This window comes from Gouania willdenowi, chromosome 8 (genome assembly GCF_900634775.1).
Source record: "Gouania willdenowi chromosome 8, fGouWil2.1, whole genome shotgun sequence".
Taxonomy (NCBI): Eukaryota; Metazoa; Chordata; class Actinopteri; order Blenniiformes; family Gobiesocidae; genus Gouania; species Gouania willdenowi.
Window position 1 is genome coordinate 24,976,859 of NC_041051.1, and position 17,580 is coordinate 24,994,438.

A 17,580-nucleotide genomic window follows, 5' to 3' on the forward strand; every position below is an offset into this window, starting at 1 on the left:
AATAATTAAATTAATAAAACCCTTGTCAATCAAAACAAAAAGTTTACTTCAAACAAAAACAAAAAAAAAAACCTCTTCAATCAAAGAAAATGATTGTTTGTTTAAAATCTCCACAATACTGGTGCCATGTTTAGTAAATTAAAGTTTTCATACTTGTTTAATTTTGTTCTGTACAATAAAGCATTTAAAGTACGTACATAGTATACACAGATTTATCACTAAGAATGCTCATAATAAATACTGTGGAATGTGCTTAATATCCAAGGCCATATTTATCTGTATAATTCTATATATGTGTCCTGTTACGATGTGTATATATTTGGAAGTTTTAGAGCTTAATTTTCCCCCAAATTATTATTATTATTATTATTATTATTATTATTATTATTATTATTATTATTATTATTATATATTTATCTTCTCCTTCTTCTTCTTCTTCTACATTTCACTTTTTGATTTTAGAAACACAAAATAAAAATAACCGGTTTTAAAATTTTGGTTGTATCCATCTTGATCCTGATTCTTTTTTTATTTTTATTTTTTTAATGCCTTCAATCTAAATTTGTCTAATAACATGAACATTAAAAAAAAAAAAAAAAAAAAAAATAGGGACAGCCTTGCTTTCCTACTGGGGCGTTAACACCGCTGAGCTTTTATTATGAAAGTATAGCAGGAAGTTGTACATGTGGATTATATCTAACTTGTGTGTTGGTCCTGTCCTTCCTCAGCCTCAGCATCCTCCGCTGCTCCCCGCAGAGGACAGACAGTCACAGCGGCGGGTTTTTGTAGAACACGGGTCCGGAGGGAGGGGTCCTGGCCTGGGCACGGATCACGAAGGGGCCCGGGGGCCGCCACCGCTGGCTGGAGACGGGCTGCGGTCGGACAGCGATGGCTATGGGTCTGACATCCAAGAAGGCGTCCGCCCGGTGCGTCGGTGTGGAGCGAAAAAACCTGATCACGGTCTGCAGGTACCGACACATCACGGAGCGACTTCACGGCTCAGTCAGAGCATCACAGACGGGTTGATGTAGGCCTAACAGGGGGAGGAATGATGGACTCATGGAGAGGAGCCGGGTTTCTGATCACCTTCACTCTTATATGAAATAATTTCCTCCTTTTGTAGCTTTGTAGGCCAGGAATAACCTTCTGAATCATTTTTAGATGAGTTTATCTTTAAAGGTCCAGAGAGTTCTCTCACTCCATCAGCATTATTCCCACTTCCTGATTGGGACAAGGGCATCCCTCCTCACCAGTGGCCCTCCATCCTCCATCCTCCATCCTCCATCCTCCCTGCATGGCACAGTGATGTTGATTGTGCAGCCATGGCTCCCATAAATCCCAGTGTCCTCCAGTTTCCACAGAGGTTATAGGGCTTTAAATGGAGCTGAGAGCGGCTCATGCAGGGGTGTCAAACTCATTTTAGGTCAGGGGCCAAATACGGAGCAGTGGGCCACAGATTTCATGAGAGAGAAAAAAAGTCATTTCAACATTATTGTGCCAATAGTTTACACTTCTACTAATACACAAATGACAAAATATGTAAGAAATCAACCATATCCAAGCAATAAGTAACAGATAACAGTCCCGTCAGGATATTCACTTTAAATTTCCTCCATTTTGCGACCAATTTCTATTTAATTAAAAGAAATATTATCATCATTGTCATCATTTGAGGAAAATTGAAGGGTTTCGTAAGAATTTTGAGTTTTTTCTCAACTGTTTAACATTAAAAAATGACTAATTTTGCGATATGAGCGCCAGGGAAAACTATGAGGAGCCCCAGTAAATATTATTCAGTTTCATTTACACAATGAATCATGTTTTCTCTGTAATTTTTACTTTTTCCTGGGGTCCGAATTTAATGCTCCAAAGGGCCGAATTTGAGTTTGACACATGTGACTTAATGGGACATTTCCTTACAGATCAGGTGTCCTTTAATGCAACTTTAATGTGATTACTTCAAAAATGAGTAAATACTGTCTTCTTTGTAAAATCTAGCTAACTAATTAAGTCTCCTATGGTCAGAAGTGTGATTAAATTAATTTTGTTTCAATGGATTACAAGAAAAGACCGTATTTTATTGAGCAATGTTAGTTTGTGGTAAAATTGTCCCAAAAAATAGCATAAAATGAACACTGCTTTTCACAGTGTTCATGCTTAATATTACTAAATCCTAAAGAGACGCACAGTAATCTTAATATTAAACGTAACTATGATGATGATGATCGTAATTTGATGATAGTTTATTCGTAAGCGTGTTTGGCTCCATATGTTTCCCTTGGTTAAAAATTTTATTATTAATGAGAACATGTGGGGTGTGAAAAAAAAAAATCGATTTCACGATATATCGCGATTTTTTTTGGGTGCCAATTTGAAATTGATTTTTTTTATTATTATTATTTAATTTTTCTGATATTTAATCAATAATTACTCTGAGACTTCTACACAGTAGTTTCAGTGAAAAGCAACTTGTCGCACTTTATTTTATGATGGCAGTGTGTAACACTGCATTTTCTTTTTTACAGTGCAAATGTGCAAAAACACTTACAATAAATAATAAATAGGATGTTTTGGCGCAAATAGTTTTGACTCAATTTGTCCCCTGAATGATCAATATATTCTGATGAACATATACAGCAACTTGATTTTTCATCTCGACGTTTCATTTTGATATTAACTGGGTAGAATATCACGATATATCGTGATAATATTATATCGTGATACGTATCGCATTGCAACATCCTTGCCAATACTCACCCCTAAATGACAATAAGAATCATAAGAACAAATGCTAATTAAAATCCTGGACGTAAACCGAACCACCTGCTTTATCTACTGTTTAGATAAATGTCTGCTCTATTACCTTTATTTATTACATTGGGACTACTGACTGTCTTTACATCTTTATATTTGGCTTCCATTTCTCTGCTAATTTGGAATAGTTGATATCTTTCACTACTCTTGTTGGATGTTTGTATCTTAGGTGTTTATAGTTTTCAATTTCATCCACTTAGTTTGATAACGGGTCCTGAATCAGCTGTAAAATACACTAAAAACAAATATCTATCATCCAATTTCTTTCCTATTTATTGGTTCTTCTTATTCCCTTTATTTGATATGGATATCACAAATACAGTACCCAGGTGTATTGTTTTGAGTGTGTTTAGCAGCACATGTGCTAATTTAGAACACCTGTCCACAGGAGGCTTTTAAAAAGATTCAAAGTAACAGAAAAACTTTGTTAGGCTTCCTAATCAATTAAAATATAGGTTTTAATATTGTTGGTGTGAGTCTTTTTATGTGTCATTACGTATACCCTTAGATTTCATTTTTTTAAAAATGGTAAAATTTGGGAAAGCTTAATATGAAACACATTTTAATAATTGTTGACTACATATGTGTAGAACTGTACATAGAACTGTAACATGGTTCCCCAGTTTTGCATTAAATTATAATTGACAATTTTTATAGAATTTTCATGACAATTACAAGGTCAATTATTTAAACTCAGTTAATTCCGATTATGAATGAAATAGATTTTTAAAATTACAATTGTAATTGACCCCAACCCTGGTTGTGACACGTGTAGTAACTTTACTTTAATTGGCTACACTGTTACACCATAAAACTCTGAATCTAGTGAAATATGAGCGAAATGACGATACTGCACACTGGAAATAAACACACAGTCACACCTTTTTATTCCACTTCCTCTCAGTCACCAGGTCCGTCTGCATTTTAGTGAAACACACAGTGAAGCAAAACACACAAGGTCACACGGAGCATGTTGGCAAAGTAAGAACAGTTCTCACAATAGACTTTCACAATACACAATACACAGCAGTTTGTCCTGAGCGTGCTAATCCTTTAAGCCTTTTTTAGTGACAAACAAACGACACGAGACAGAAATAAAATCTCAAACCGCTTCCCATTAATAATGCTGACTCAGCAGTTTTTAATGGGCTGCACAACATTAGTTAGGTTGGATTCCTGCAGGCCGCTGGCCAGCCCCCCTCAGGTGTTGCAATTCAAGTCGACGGTGGCTGTGTGACTTTGTCCAAGGGAGATGCTTCGTCAGGGTGTGCCACCCACGGCTACACTTGCCATGTAACTTTAGTGCTGTATTAGAACACCAGACCAAGCTTTAAATCACCCTTACACATGTATATAAAAGTCTGACCTGTCAATTCAAGATCATACGATCAGCAAACACACTTATTAACACTTTAATCTGCACTGGTCACATGTGGGGCTTTAGAGATTTTGGGGTTCAACATTTCTAACCTGGTTTCTAATCCCGGGCACACAAACTGAAACATCATCAGAGATTACTAAATTGTTGTTAACAGATCAGACCGGTTGGAATTACACGTGAAATATTTACAACAAAGGACATTATGGTGTAATAAAAGAAACCAGGTGGTCTGAGCCTGGTTGTCTATTGATAAGAAGAGTAGAGATTACTAAAACATGGCCCATATGCTGTCCAATGAAAGCCTTCTCTAAGCACATTTTGGAGAATTTGCAACATAAAAATTGTATCAACCTTGAGATCGGAGCTTGTAAAGAAGAGACAAATGTATTACAGCACTGTTGCTACGAGCAACAGGTTTCATCGTAAAGACTGAGTGGGGATTTACAGAGCTCTGAGCGATGCAGTTGGGGTGCATCCTTCTGGGTGTGAAATGAACAGTTTGGCTGATTTGGCCTTTCCTGGAGGAGCAGTGATGCGATGAGGCGTGGCCGACCTGAGGAAAAAAGGTGACATGAGTGAGACATGTTGGATGGGAGCTGCAGGGTAGAGGCGTGGCTCAGGAGAAAAACCCATGCTGGGGTAAACATATGTTATTATCTGATGGACGTGCTTCAGCAGGACTGCACTTCTTTGCGTAGCTCCAGCCAGTCTTCTTCCTGATTCTGTGCATTCGGACTCCAAATTCGCTTTTTCTTTCTTTGTATCCCTATAACGGCCTTTTCGTTTCTCATTTAACACCTGTGTCACGCTTGAATATCTGATTCACACTCGGTAACTCTCTGTGCTTTCTACTTATATTCATCCATGATCAGTCTTCACCTCCTTTGACCGTAAAACACTTTCCATGGACGCTCATTCACAGAGGTGAGGGATGACAGAAAGAGACACATCCAGCTCTAGTAAATTTTACACATGAAAATCGGGCCCTAAGAATGATCCTTGTTTAATGTAGTTAGCATCCTTGCACACATTCTCTTTTGGCAGTCCAGGATGATCAGACACAGAAGTGGGAAGAAGCTCTGGCCTGTGTGACATCTGATCTTGTTGGCTACACTGAAGAGGGAGACAAAGACAGAAAGAGAAAAGAGAAGAAGAAATAAGTCAGATGTGTTGAAGGAGAATAACAGAGGAAAGGAATAATATAATAGAAAGTGTGCAACAAGCTAGTTCTGTTCATGTGTCTCTGTAGTGGTGTGTGTACAGGAGAGAACAACAGTGTCTTTAGAGAGTGCAAAGAGTGGGCAGAGATCCAGGCTAAGCGAGGGAGGGGGTACAAAGGAATCCAGTCAGAACAGCCTGCAGCTGTTTTTCAGTGTCAAATCGTACCAAGAGCATGTTGCCACTCCACTCCATACATTTGCATCTAAGGCATGCCAACAATTCCCCTGCAGATCAAGGGACTTCAGTTCATTTACAAGCATCTGCTGTCATGTTGCATTTCAGATAACGCCTTATCGGGTTGTAGAGGCCGTTCAGTCAAGCCGTTAACTTAAACAAGTCGCTCTGCCATTGCTTAACGGTTAAGGTCCCAAACTGGGTTCGTAAACTTTCCTCTAATCAAACATTATTGACACATTTGTAATGTGGAACAGATATTTGTGAATCTGTGATGCTTATCGCTATATCCAGGTTTCCTGGAAATAGTAACTACTCTACGTTATGTAGATCTTGTTGATATTCATTCCAATATTTTCTGCTCTTATCTGTTTCCCAGTGAGATTTCCTGCAAATAACCTACTCAGTGGTATTCATGGTGGACATTTATACAGTTATTACAGGCTATTGGAGTAAAAGCTACATTCAAGGCATATCAAACTGGTTGTCCATTTGAAATCAAGAAAAAAACATTCTACATTCATTTCAAAGTTTTTGTAGACATTTTATAGTGTTTTATAGATGTCACCTACCTTGTTTCTTGATAAATCCATTGTGACCACACAAAGTCAAAGCTCCAAAAGTACATTTAATCCAGATTCAGCTTTCAGTTGGAACAGACCCTGAGCAGATGTCACTTGGGTTTCCTCATTTTTCCTGTAAAGATAATGTTTTTTGGTGACATTTTCTTCCAGTCTCCAGACCCCTCGATGCAGCCCCTTCTCATTTAAATCGTCTTGCGTTTGGGAAAGATCGCTTTCCGGAAAGAGGTGGTGGTGCTCCCCCTGCTGAACGAAGCGCTGCCCAAGGAGATCTTGGTCTTCCCACTGGTGATGGTGGATGAGCCCAGAGAGGTTAGCTTTCTTCCTCGGATGATGGAGGAATTCCCCATGGCAAGCTTGGTCTTCCCTCTCTTTATCTGGGTGTTGCCCAGGGTTAAGGCGGTCTTCCCCTCTGTAAAGCTGGTGTTGCCCATTGAGGAGAAGTGTGTCTTGCCAACCCTGATTCAATGACGGGTTTCGGGACTCACTCAACACAAAGCATCGCACACTCATGCAGCACGCCCTGCTCTGCTAGCCTCTGGTGGTAGTATTCACATCAGCTCTAGTACAGAGTGGACCAGAATGCTAAGCATGGATAGTGCGACCCCTTTGTCGCATAATGCCTTCGTTGAGCTGGTCGACGTGGGCTTTGGAAGGCCACATACCACCCATGTGTGCCTGTGAATGGACAGAGGCAGCCGTAGGTGGCCACGGCCTAACAAGGGGTACTTGGACAGAGGAGCGATTGTCCCATCGCCACGACGACACCAAACGTTTAAAGGACACATTGTTGCAAGGAGGACAGTCTGTGGTGACATCACTTTCTTCTCATCCATTGTTTCCTAAAGTATTTGATTGTTCAACCTTTGCTGTTGACAGCTGAATCATATATGTTATAATACCTGTTGTATGGATGCATTTGGTTTATCTTATTTACTTAGATTGGAAAACTTGTTTCCACCCTTCATCACTTTATCTCAAAATAGTTGTGTTGCTTTACCTGGTGCTGTAGTTCATCTTTCTTATTCAAGACACTTAAGCCAAGAAGTTTTTAGACACATTAGCTTTATACGCACTGTTCATCAACAAATAAAGGGCATGAATTCTTTAAAGCATCCATCAGACTATTTAGTGTGTAAAAAATGACCACATTTACACCAGGATGGTTGACATGTGGACGAGGATACAGACATTATGCACAGAAGCAAGACCCACGCACTCTTATATCTCTACATACATCACACACATTAGATTACCCCACCCTTTTCTGCGATTCTAACACAGCACAACCGACATTACTGTGCTCGAGAACTTTGGGAGTGTTTTCTTTGCATCCTAAATTGCTATCACAGAAAGGCATTATTGCACATCATACACTCAGATAATAGATAAACATCATTTTTGATCTTCCTACTGACCTTCTGTGATTAATCATATAGATCAATCGATGGGTGTTTAACTGTGTGAAGGAGTCAGGTGTGGAAATTCCAGTAGATGTTACTATGCGTTTCTCTGCCTCTGATGAATGTAGTTTTGACCACAGACACAGACTTTGTCCCATAGGAAAAGGTCAGAGTCGTGAGAGAGCTGGTACTTCCTCCTCGTGTTACAGAGGTTTGGCCCACTGCTATGCTCGCTTTGCCGACAGTAAAGGTGGTTCGGCTCCAGGAGATAGAATATTTACCCCAGGAAATAGTGTACTTAGTCCTCAGGAGGGAGACCTTGCCTTTGGTGAAGGTGGTCTTGCTTGAAGAAAATTGGGTTTTCCATTCATTGTTAGAGTCATTTGGAGACTGTGTATTTTTTTTAGGTGTCTTCGCCCTGGATTTAGGGGTCTTTTCCATCTAGGTGTTTCAACGCTTGGATGTCAAAGCTTTTCGGAAAGAGGTGGTTGTGGTTCCCCGGCTGAAGCTGGCCCGACCTAGAGCTACCTTCGTCCTCTGCCTCTGGATGGTGGAGTCTCCCATGGAGGTTTTGGTCACTCCCCTGAAGATAGAGGAGTTGCCTAAGGCAACGGTAGTCTTTCCCCTGGCGATGGAGGTGTTCCCCACCGCCAGGGCAGTCTTGCCCTCTGTGATACTAGTGTTGCCCATTCAAGCAGAGGCAGTCCGCCTGAGCTTGTGCCTGGAAGCCAGCTGCTAAGACACGTGGGGCATTCCAGCCCCTCTGTGGTGCTGCAGAATGGGGGAGCATCTGAGGTAAAATGCCAAAGAGAAGCTTCAGAAACAGCTCTAAATAGCTCAGGCCACAATGTATAGCTGAGTGGGAGGGAATCATTTGATCATTCTGTGATGCCGGCTGGTCCTGCAGAGAGATAAGAGCCAGAGGGCCCTGGGAGCTCAGCTCAGGCTGTAAAGACAGGAGGCGATTGTATTGTTTTCGTGTTAATGCTGCCAAAGCACTGAAGGGGCGCATTGTGCCGTACACAAGACAATTGGGGTGACCTCAGTTTAAAGGGATGGCAGGGTTCCCATATAAGAAAAAACCCTCCCCTCTCGCCATCAATCAAACACAGCAATTGTTTGGCTACTGTTCATGTCAGCGTTTGATATGCAGCATCTGACCGATATCAAAACCTGCTTTGACATACATGTGAAGCTGTTATCTCTCACACCTCCTCTTCTGTGTGTGCCTCCGTTTCAGATTCTCAGTAAAAACTCTTCTGGAAAAGTACACGGCAGAGCCCATAGATGACTCGTCCGAGGAGTTCGTTAACTTTGCCGCCATTTTAGAGCACATTCTCAGCCACCGCTTCAAAGGTAACACTACAGGTAACATACAGCACAGGGAATTTAGGTCTGATAAAACACTTCTCATGAAAATAAACAAAGATTTACTGAGTTTGTGATATTCCTTGGCAAATTGATTAGTTGATTAGAAAGAAAATTCTTAAATATGGAGTTCTTTAACTGTATGGAGGAAATTAAAAAGCTCACTCTGCACTTCACGCACAAGCAACTGTGATTGATCACTTGGTTTCTAACCTTGCAATAGGTTCAGGAAGCTGGTTCAGCTCAGACGGACAGCGCAGTTTCTGGGAGTATCTACGACTGGCGTGCAGTAAGGTGCAGAACAACTGCATCGCCAGCATTGAAAACATTGAGAACATCAGCACGTCACGAGCCAAGGCAAGTGTGTTATAGTGTTAGTGTGTGTGTGTGTGTGTGTGTGTGTGTGTGTGTGTGTGTGTCTGACTTTTGTCCGCCTACAGGGTCGAGCTTGGATTCGAGTGGCTCTGATGGAGAAGCGTCTGTCCGAGTACGTGTCCGCCGCTCTGAGGGACACCAAAACAACCAGGTCAGCAGGAATTCCATTTGTATAGCAATTATCTTTTGATATGAACATTTCTATTTTGAACTCCTTCACCTTTCATGTTTGTTTTGGGCTCAGCGTTTAGAGTTAATAACACATTTTTCATCCAACAGGAGGTTTTATGATGATGGAGCCATCATGCTCCGAGAGGAGGCCACGGTGCTCACCGGAATGCTGATTGGACTCAGTGCAATCGACTTTAGGTGAAGTTGTTCATGCTAAAAAATCAGCCATGACATTATAACACCTGCCTGATATGCTTCAAAGGCAAAAATAAACCGCACCCACTACCAGCCACTAGGATGAAGACCTAATCAGCGTTATTAACATCACATGTTAGCAATTATAACAGGTGATGTTAGCTGAGTTACAAAGTTAAGAAACATTCTTAAAAGTTTTTCATTTACATATTCTATTTATCACAATGTGCTCAGCAATGTATCCACTGTGAAACGTATTTAACTAAAAACCTGTTAATAATAAGAAAAGTGTAATTTTAAACATATTTCGGGGAATAAAATTATATTAATAATACTAACCTTTGGGTAAATTCTGTTCCAAAATTTTTAATTTATTTATTGATAAAGTAAAATTTCTTTACCAAATTAAAACACGTGAAATGATAATTAAGTTTTTGGCAAAAAAGATTATTTACCACATTTTTATTTCATTTGATGATTTGTTTTTGGCAGCTGGGTGGTGCCAAAAACAAATCAATTAAAAATAAAACATAAAAATTTGAAATCTAGGGCTATACTGACAGAAAATAGGCTCAGACACCCACACCAAAAATATTAATACTAATATTATAATGGATAAGGAAGCCTAACAATCAAGGAAACTAAGAGATGAGAAACAAATTTAATAATAGATAACTGACCCGTTATCATGCTAACAGAACGCTAACACAAGAGCAGGAGAAGTTTTATGGGCTTATTTATTGAAAGCTTAGTAATCGAGATTAATTGAACTTGAACTTTGGTAATTCAATTAAATACAATTCAACTTTTTTTATATAGTGCAAATTACAACAAAGTCATCTCAATGCGCTTAACAAAATATAAAGTTCATGGTAAGTAGGAAGAACCCAAGAAGATCCACATAAACAAGCATTTAGCGACAGTAGGAAGAAACAACTCCCTTTTAACAGGAAGAACTCTCCGTTAGAACCAGGTTCAGAGGTGGCAGCCATCTGCCTCGACTGGTTGGGGTTAGTGGACAGAAGGAGGAACAGAACAGGATAGAGAGATAGAACATCAGAGTGTCCCAGACGAGTTGAGCCGTGAACCATTGATCAGGAACTGCCAGCTCCAACATCAAGACACCTGAAACAGAAAAGAGAGAGAAGGGTGAGGAGAAGGCACAGACTGCAAAAATACATGATACACTATTAGCAGGTCTGCCTGCATGATTTTTGGCTTCGTTCCTTGTGGTTAGGTTAAGACAAGCCTGGAGTTTTAATAACTGAAGAGTTTCATCTGATTTCATTGACAAATAGAACTGTCTATCATCGGCATAGGAATGGAAATTTAGATTATGTTCTCTGATAATGTTATCTAGTGGAAGCATATATAATGTAGAGTATCAGTCCAAAAACTGAACCTTGTGGAACTCCATGATTAACTCTGGCGTGCGCTGAGGAGAGATTATTAACATGAACAAAGTGGGTTCTGTCTGATAGGTAGGATTTAAACCAACCTAGCGTTGGTTATTATATGTTATTATAATCTTAATTGTATTCGGGAAAAAATGCCGGTCACCTTAATAAATACTGAGTTGTAATTGAACATGGATAATTGAAGACACAATTGTAATGCAAAAATGTAATTGACCCCAACCATGGAAGGCAGTATGTTCTTCTTATCCTAAACCTTATCTATTTTTACAATATAAGGCAGGTGGTGAGCATAATATTGGTGAGTAGCATAGTGTTGTAGTAGTCAAGACCGGTCTTGGTCTCGAGACCACATTTTAAAGATCTCGGAAACTAAAATTAAAGAGAGAATGTTATTTAACTGTCAAACCTTTTCATAATTTTATTTATTTATATATTTTTGAAAATTTTTAAATTAAAAAAAAATGTTTATGGTCTTGGTCTCGGTCTTGACCCGGTCTCGGCTCCCGGAAGTCTTAGCCTTGTCTTGGTCTCGGTGCATTCTGGTCTCGGGCAAGTCTTGGTCTCGGATAGTGTGGTCTTGAACACAACACTAGCTTATGCTTCTTCCTACACCTTTTTGAACATGTTTTTTTTGTTTTTATCTTCTTGGCTTGTGATAAATGTTGTACAACATGTTTGAAATTAACTTTCATTCGTTCATTAGCAACAGTATTGTACTTACTGTTCCTGGTGTATACTGCTTGTTGTGTGAAACAAATTCTCATCTGCTTTTGGCTGTAGCTTCTGTTTAAAAGGTGAGACTCTGGATGGGAAATCTCCAGCAGTGATTGACTACACACCGTACCTGAAGTTCACTCAGAGGTAAGAATCATTTTGTCCATTCAGTGGCAAATTTTAACGGAGGGGGTTGTGAATGGGCGAGACGTGATTTGGAACAAGAGTCTCAAATGTAATCGCTGAAAGTCAGCTAGAAACTGAGCCTAATAACAAATGTTAGATGAAAAGTCAAAACCAAGACAGATGCAGTTGTTTTGTGTGTGTGTGTGTGTGTGTGTGTGTGTAGCTATGACTACCTTAGTGATGAGGAGGACCGGCGCAGTGTGGATAGTAGCAACAGTGAAGAAAGTGTTCCCGAGCATCCCTACATCCCCCTGGTGACCGACGAGGAGAGCTGGAGCAACAAATGCCGCAAGATGGAGCAGAGATTTAAGATCGTCTACGCCCAAAAGGTGACATGGAATCATTGCTCCTTCCACACAGCTCAGTCACACACTGAAGGACGGGCATAAGCATGTACATGTTGTCCAGGGCTACCTGGAGGAGCTAGTGCGTTTGCGGGAGTCGCAGCTTAAGAACGTGGAGACAGAGAACAAGTGTCTGAGAGCCAAGGTGGAAGAACTGACGGTGCAGAGCCAGCAGGAGAAGAAGGAGCTGGAGGCCATTGTGCTGGAGCTGCAGGCACAACTGTGAGTAAAGTGGATTATATTAGGAGGAGGCACTCAAACTGTGCATGGGCTGGAGGTTGATTACAGAGGTGGGAAGGCGTAATTTACTTTGCATGTAATAACAACCAATAATGGCCTGGCCACTCAGTCATGATGCACAATGATGGTTGGATGGATGGATGGATGATTCAGCTCTGTTTGTTTTCTGTCTTGTGTCACGGATGACCTCATTAACACCCATTAAATGTTATGGGAAATTGAGGGTCTCCAATTAACCAAATATAAATGTTCTTGGACTATGGGAGAAAACTAGAGTTTTCAGTTTAGAGAGAGATTAATATTGCAACAATAAATCAAAAGTAGGGGAAATCTAACCTGTCTCACAATTTTCTAAAGTCAGCTCACGTTCCCTACTCCAGGTGTTCTCAATCTTGGGGTCAGGACCCCATTTGGGTTCACGAGACCCTGGGAGGGGGTCACCAGATGCCTTCAAGAAACAATTTGAGCCCATTTTTGCTTCTTTTTACCCTTTTTCTGCAACGACACCAAACTTGCCATATTTTAACCTATTTTCATACATTTTTTGGTCATATTTTCACTCCTTTTAAGGCATTAATGCTGCATTACTCCCATGCCTGTCACTTCTCCATCAAATTCCAATGCCTTTTTTTCCACTTTCAAGACATTTTCAGCACTTATAAACCCTTTGCACCACTTTTCCCACCGAATCACTCATACGTTGACACATTATTGTCACTTGTAACCTCTTTTCATCATATTTCATGCTTATTTTTGTGTACCTGACCACATTCACAACTTGTCACGTACATTAATTGCCAGTTTAAACTACCTGTTCAGATTACATTACTCCAATCCCCCCATTTTTGCCACTTTTAAGCCAATATTGACACTTTGAACCCTTTTTACCACTTTTTCTGCCTGTTTTTGGCCACTCTAATTTGCAACTTTTCTCCTTCTTTTCTCTGGTTTTTAGAATATCATTCCACCACCTTTTAATCAATTTTAGTTCTGATTAAAACATGGATTTACATCTTTAAGATGTCTATATACTATGGTGCAAATAATAATAAACTTCCTGGACAACAGTGGATATTATTCAGATGAATAAATAATTATCGCAGATTCATATGACAATGGACCGTCATTTTTGCTGACTTTTTATTCCCCCTAATAGATGGCCTGTCTCCACATGACTGTTCTTGAATGTTCATGTCTGTGTTCAACCACCTTCAGGTACAGTGGGGGTCCCTGGTCTCTGGCACCTTTATTTTGGGGATTGCTGGCTGAAAAGGTTGAGAACCACTGCCCCAGTGGGTGAACAATCCAACGTCACAACAAAGCCTCACAAAAATTGGAGAGAAACATGTGACGTCACCATGAACCTTTGGCAGCCACAAGCCCGTTATCCCTAACACTTTCCACTTCAAACCTCAAATATCAAAGGCTTTCCCCTCACATTTCTTTAAGTGCTTTAATTACATTTTGTTTCTTTCTATGATTGTGTAAAGGCCTGTGGGAATAGGTGTCATCTCACTCCAGGACTCATACCTCTTGCTACAAAATACGCTGAATCTGATTTGTATTGTGTTTTTATTCAGGTCTGGCCTCATGCCATGTGATCCCTCCCATCTGGCTAAAAATCTGTCCATTCCACTGGTCAACCAATGGTCCACCATCACAAATAACCAAGGCGATGTCAAGCTGTTCCGCAGGTAAATCTGCAACACTCTCTTCCCTCTGGATCTCGAGGTTTGTGCCTCATGTGTGCGTGTTTTTACACTTCAGGAGGAGCTTTCACAGTTTGGAGCAACTTTCTGTTGAAGTCAGTCTAAACTCTGACTTCCAGAAGGATGATGGGAGACAGAATGGAGATGCTTCCTGGACTTCAGCAGGTGAATATGTCTGTCATCAGCAGCATTGCATGCGTGTCATTATTTATTCATGATATTGATAACAGCAAGAATGAACTGATTGCTATGCTCTATTTAGAGTTAGAGTTAAAGAAAATGGTCCATCAAACAGAGATATCATAAATAGACTTGAGAAACACAACGTAAATCCATCCATCCATCCATCTATCCATCTACCATCCATCCTTCTATCCATCCATCCATCTGTCCATCTATCCATCTATCCATCCATCCATTCATCTACCCATCCATCTATCCATCTATCCATCTATCCATCTATCCTTCTATCCATCCATCTATCCATCCATCAATCCATCCATCCATCCATCCATCCATCCATCAATTTTCTGACCTGCTTTTTCCATAGCAACAAATCAGAAAGCTAACACATAAACACATAAACACAAACACAAAACAACCAATAATAAGAATGAATAATCAGTTTGGGTCAATTACATTTTTCATTTACAATTACATCTTCAATTATCCATGTAGGATTACAACTCAGTTACGATTACGTTGACCTGCCTGTTTTCCAATTACCACAATCAATTTTTTTATTTTCCCCCTGAAATCACAATTACGTTCTCAATTACTAAAGTTCAAATTCAATTAATCACAATTACTGAGCCTTTAATAAATAGCTTAACCTTCCTCTTGTGTTAGCTTTCCGTTAGCATCTCTTATGATAACTGGTCAGTTTTGGCCAATGTCTTAAATCAGATGTAAAATACACTAAAACATATTATCTATCATCCAATTAGTTTTGCATCTCTTGGTTACCTTGTTAAGCTTCCTTATCCATGAAAATATTGGTATTAATATTTTTGGTGTGGTCGTCTGAGCCTTTTTTATGTCAGTATACCCCTAGATTTAAAGTTTACTCAAATGCTAAAATAATCCTCAAGAGAATTGACAGGTAAACTTGATATGGAACATATTTTAATAATTGTTTACTACTACATGTGTAAGTCATGGAACTATAAGATGGTTTGCCACGACATCAGAGCAACAAAAACTCTGTCATGTCTGTGATGCCAATAACATTAGGGTGACCATACGTCCGGATTTACTCGGGGACATTTGATAAATTAATCAATTTGTCCGGGTTTCCCAGGGAACGCAACTCTGAGAACACGTTAGCTTAAAACATCATAACTCTGCTAATATTTGCTCATCTGCTCCACCAGTTTCTGAAAGCTAAGGAGTTGCTCTTTATATTGCATTTTGCCGTTACACTGTAGATTCAAGAAAGCGTCAAGTACTTTTTGAGTGTCCTGAGGTCGGCCCAAGTGTTCCTTTTTTGGAAATCAAAATATGGTCACCCTAAACAACATACTTTACAAGATAAATGAATGATGAAAAACACTTACTTGTCTCACTTTACTCTGAAATAACTTTGTAACTGGGTCTGAGGATAAGCATTGTCAGGTAGTTGTTTAAATATGATAAACTTCATATTTTGTTTATTTAGGTAAAGCATTATGAAAAAATGCACATGTGCAATAAAGCATACAAAAACATTTACTGCATGCACATTTGCCATTTTCCTCTGAGCTAAGCCTCCGATGTTTTAGAAACCTAGAATCGCCCCTGCCTTGCACTATAAGAGCTGTTCAGAATGAGCCTCCCATGCACTTTTACATACATAATCCTACACAAACATGCTCAATGCTTATTTATGACGCTACATGTGGGCAGATGGGCATATCTTGGCTCATTGTTTCTGTGCGTCTGCAGGAAAAGACGACACTCCCTCCATGCTGGGCCTGTGTGGATCTCTCGCCTCTTTACCGAGCTCCAAGTCTCTGGCCAGTCTCAAGTCCAGTGAGTGTTTGGTGAACATCAGTGCCGAGCCTAGCCCGGCACTCTCCCCCAGCTAGGAGCTGCTGCTGAGATTAAAAACCCCCGTCTGCCTGGTGATGCTGCGTTGAAACACCCGACCAAACCAACCAACCCTATTGTCCAACTTCACGAGAGAGGAACAGGAATGTTGCGACATTATTTGGGGATTTTTTGTACTTGAATGGTTCTTTCTTTTCCTCTCTAATCAACAATCTCAGTCAATCTCTTAGTACACAACCATGCAAACACCTGTCAGACCTTCCAGGGCATCCATTTACTCACTCCTACTGTCCCTTTGTGCTGCCATGACATCGCTCATGCTCTCAAAGCATCTTAAATCTGCTTCCTAATGGTAAACTGTAATCAGGGCAGCTCTTGCAGCTCTTTGGGTGTAAAGGCAGAAACAAATGATTCCAGTAGAGTCAGAAGAGCATTGCATTGTGCAGTATTTCTTGGGGTCTGACGATCAAACATCACAATCCCTGTGCAGCTATTTATTTATTTATTTATTTATTTATTCCTGTCAAATTTGAACCTCCAACCCTTGGATTCTTTGTTGGATTTGAGCTGTCTGCTCCTTTTCTGTTTGGGGTCTCTGGTTTGCTTTATGTCTTTGCGATTAAACTGCCTTTTCCCATGAAGCTGGTTTGTTTGTGTTGAATACACAATGGCAGGAGACAAACAAGGCTCCTGAGGAGGTACTGGTGTTACAGCACCATCTAGTGGTTATGTTTGTAGGTTTTTTTTGTAAGAATTTAGTTTATTTATTCAGGGACAAACGCAGGAGTCCTGTTTTAAGCCTGCATTTTAATAAAAAAAATAACAAGTAAAGTGGCCTTTTAACATGAAGGAAACCTCCAACAGAACCAGAGACAGCAGTGAAGATGAAAGAGCCTTGCCAGGGGATGGAAAGAGGGACGGATGGAGAGATAATTAAAAGAAAAAAACATCAGTGAAGACTTCACAAGCTGTGGAGTGGAGTGTTTTCAAGGAGACTTAAAGCACATACATTAATCATTAACATCAGTCATACTGAGTGGTGGTAAGCTACATTGTAGCCACAGCTGCCCTGGGACAAAACTGACAGAAGCGTGGCTGCGGTTTTGCGCCTATGGCCCCTCTGACCACCACCGACATTGAAGAATTATCTTTTAAATGAACTAATTTACTACGGAAATGGATTATTAATTTTAATGGAGAAAATAACTTTGGGGAAATTGAGAATAAAGTCAAAAACACGAAATTAAAGTATAAATTT

At 40.0% G+C, this 17,580-nt stretch overlaps 1 protein-coding gene and 1 long non-coding RNA gene across 2 annotated transcripts; one reads left to right on the forward strand and one right to left on the reverse strand.

The window, feature by feature from the left end:
- The first annotated feature begins 700 nt into the window (after positions 1–700).
- Positions 701–16,963, forward strand: rundc3aa (RUN domain containing 3Aa). Its single transcript, XM_028455883.1, has 11 exons — positions 701–968; positions 8,815–8,930; positions 9,166–9,299; positions 9,383–9,468; positions 9,597–9,686; positions 11,882–11,962; positions 12,165–12,330; positions 12,410–12,567; positions 14,166–14,279; positions 14,353–14,459; positions 16,218–16,963. The coding sequence occupies exons 1-11, from the start codon at positions 889–891 to the stop codon at positions 16,358–16,360; spliced, it is 1,275 nt and encodes a 424-aa protein (XP_028311684.1). The 5' UTR covers positions 701–888; the 3' UTR covers positions 16,361–16,963.
- Positions 3,679–6,346, reverse strand: LOC114468798 (uncharacterized). The gene is made up of 2 exons (XR_003674678.1): positions 6,163–6,346; positions 3,679–5,308 (listed from the first exon to the last, which is right to left on the reverse strand). It is a non-coding gene; the product is annotated as an uncharacterized LOC114468798 (long non-coding RNA).
- Positions 16,964–17,580: the final 617 nt, after the last annotated feature.

Coding starts and splice junctions, on each gene's coding strand:
- rundc3aa (XM_028455883.1), top strand. CDS start 889: ATGGCTATGGGTCTGACATCCAAGAAGGCGTCCGCCCGGTGCGTCGGT. Junction 9,300..9,382: donor TCAGCACGTCACGAGCCAAG/GCAAGTGTGTTA, acceptor GTCCGCCTACAG/GGTCGAGCTTGGATTCGAGT. Junction 12,568..14,165: donor CTGGAGCTGCAGGCACAACT/GTGAGTAAAGTG, acceptor GTTTTTATTCAG/GTCTGGCCTCATGCCATGTG.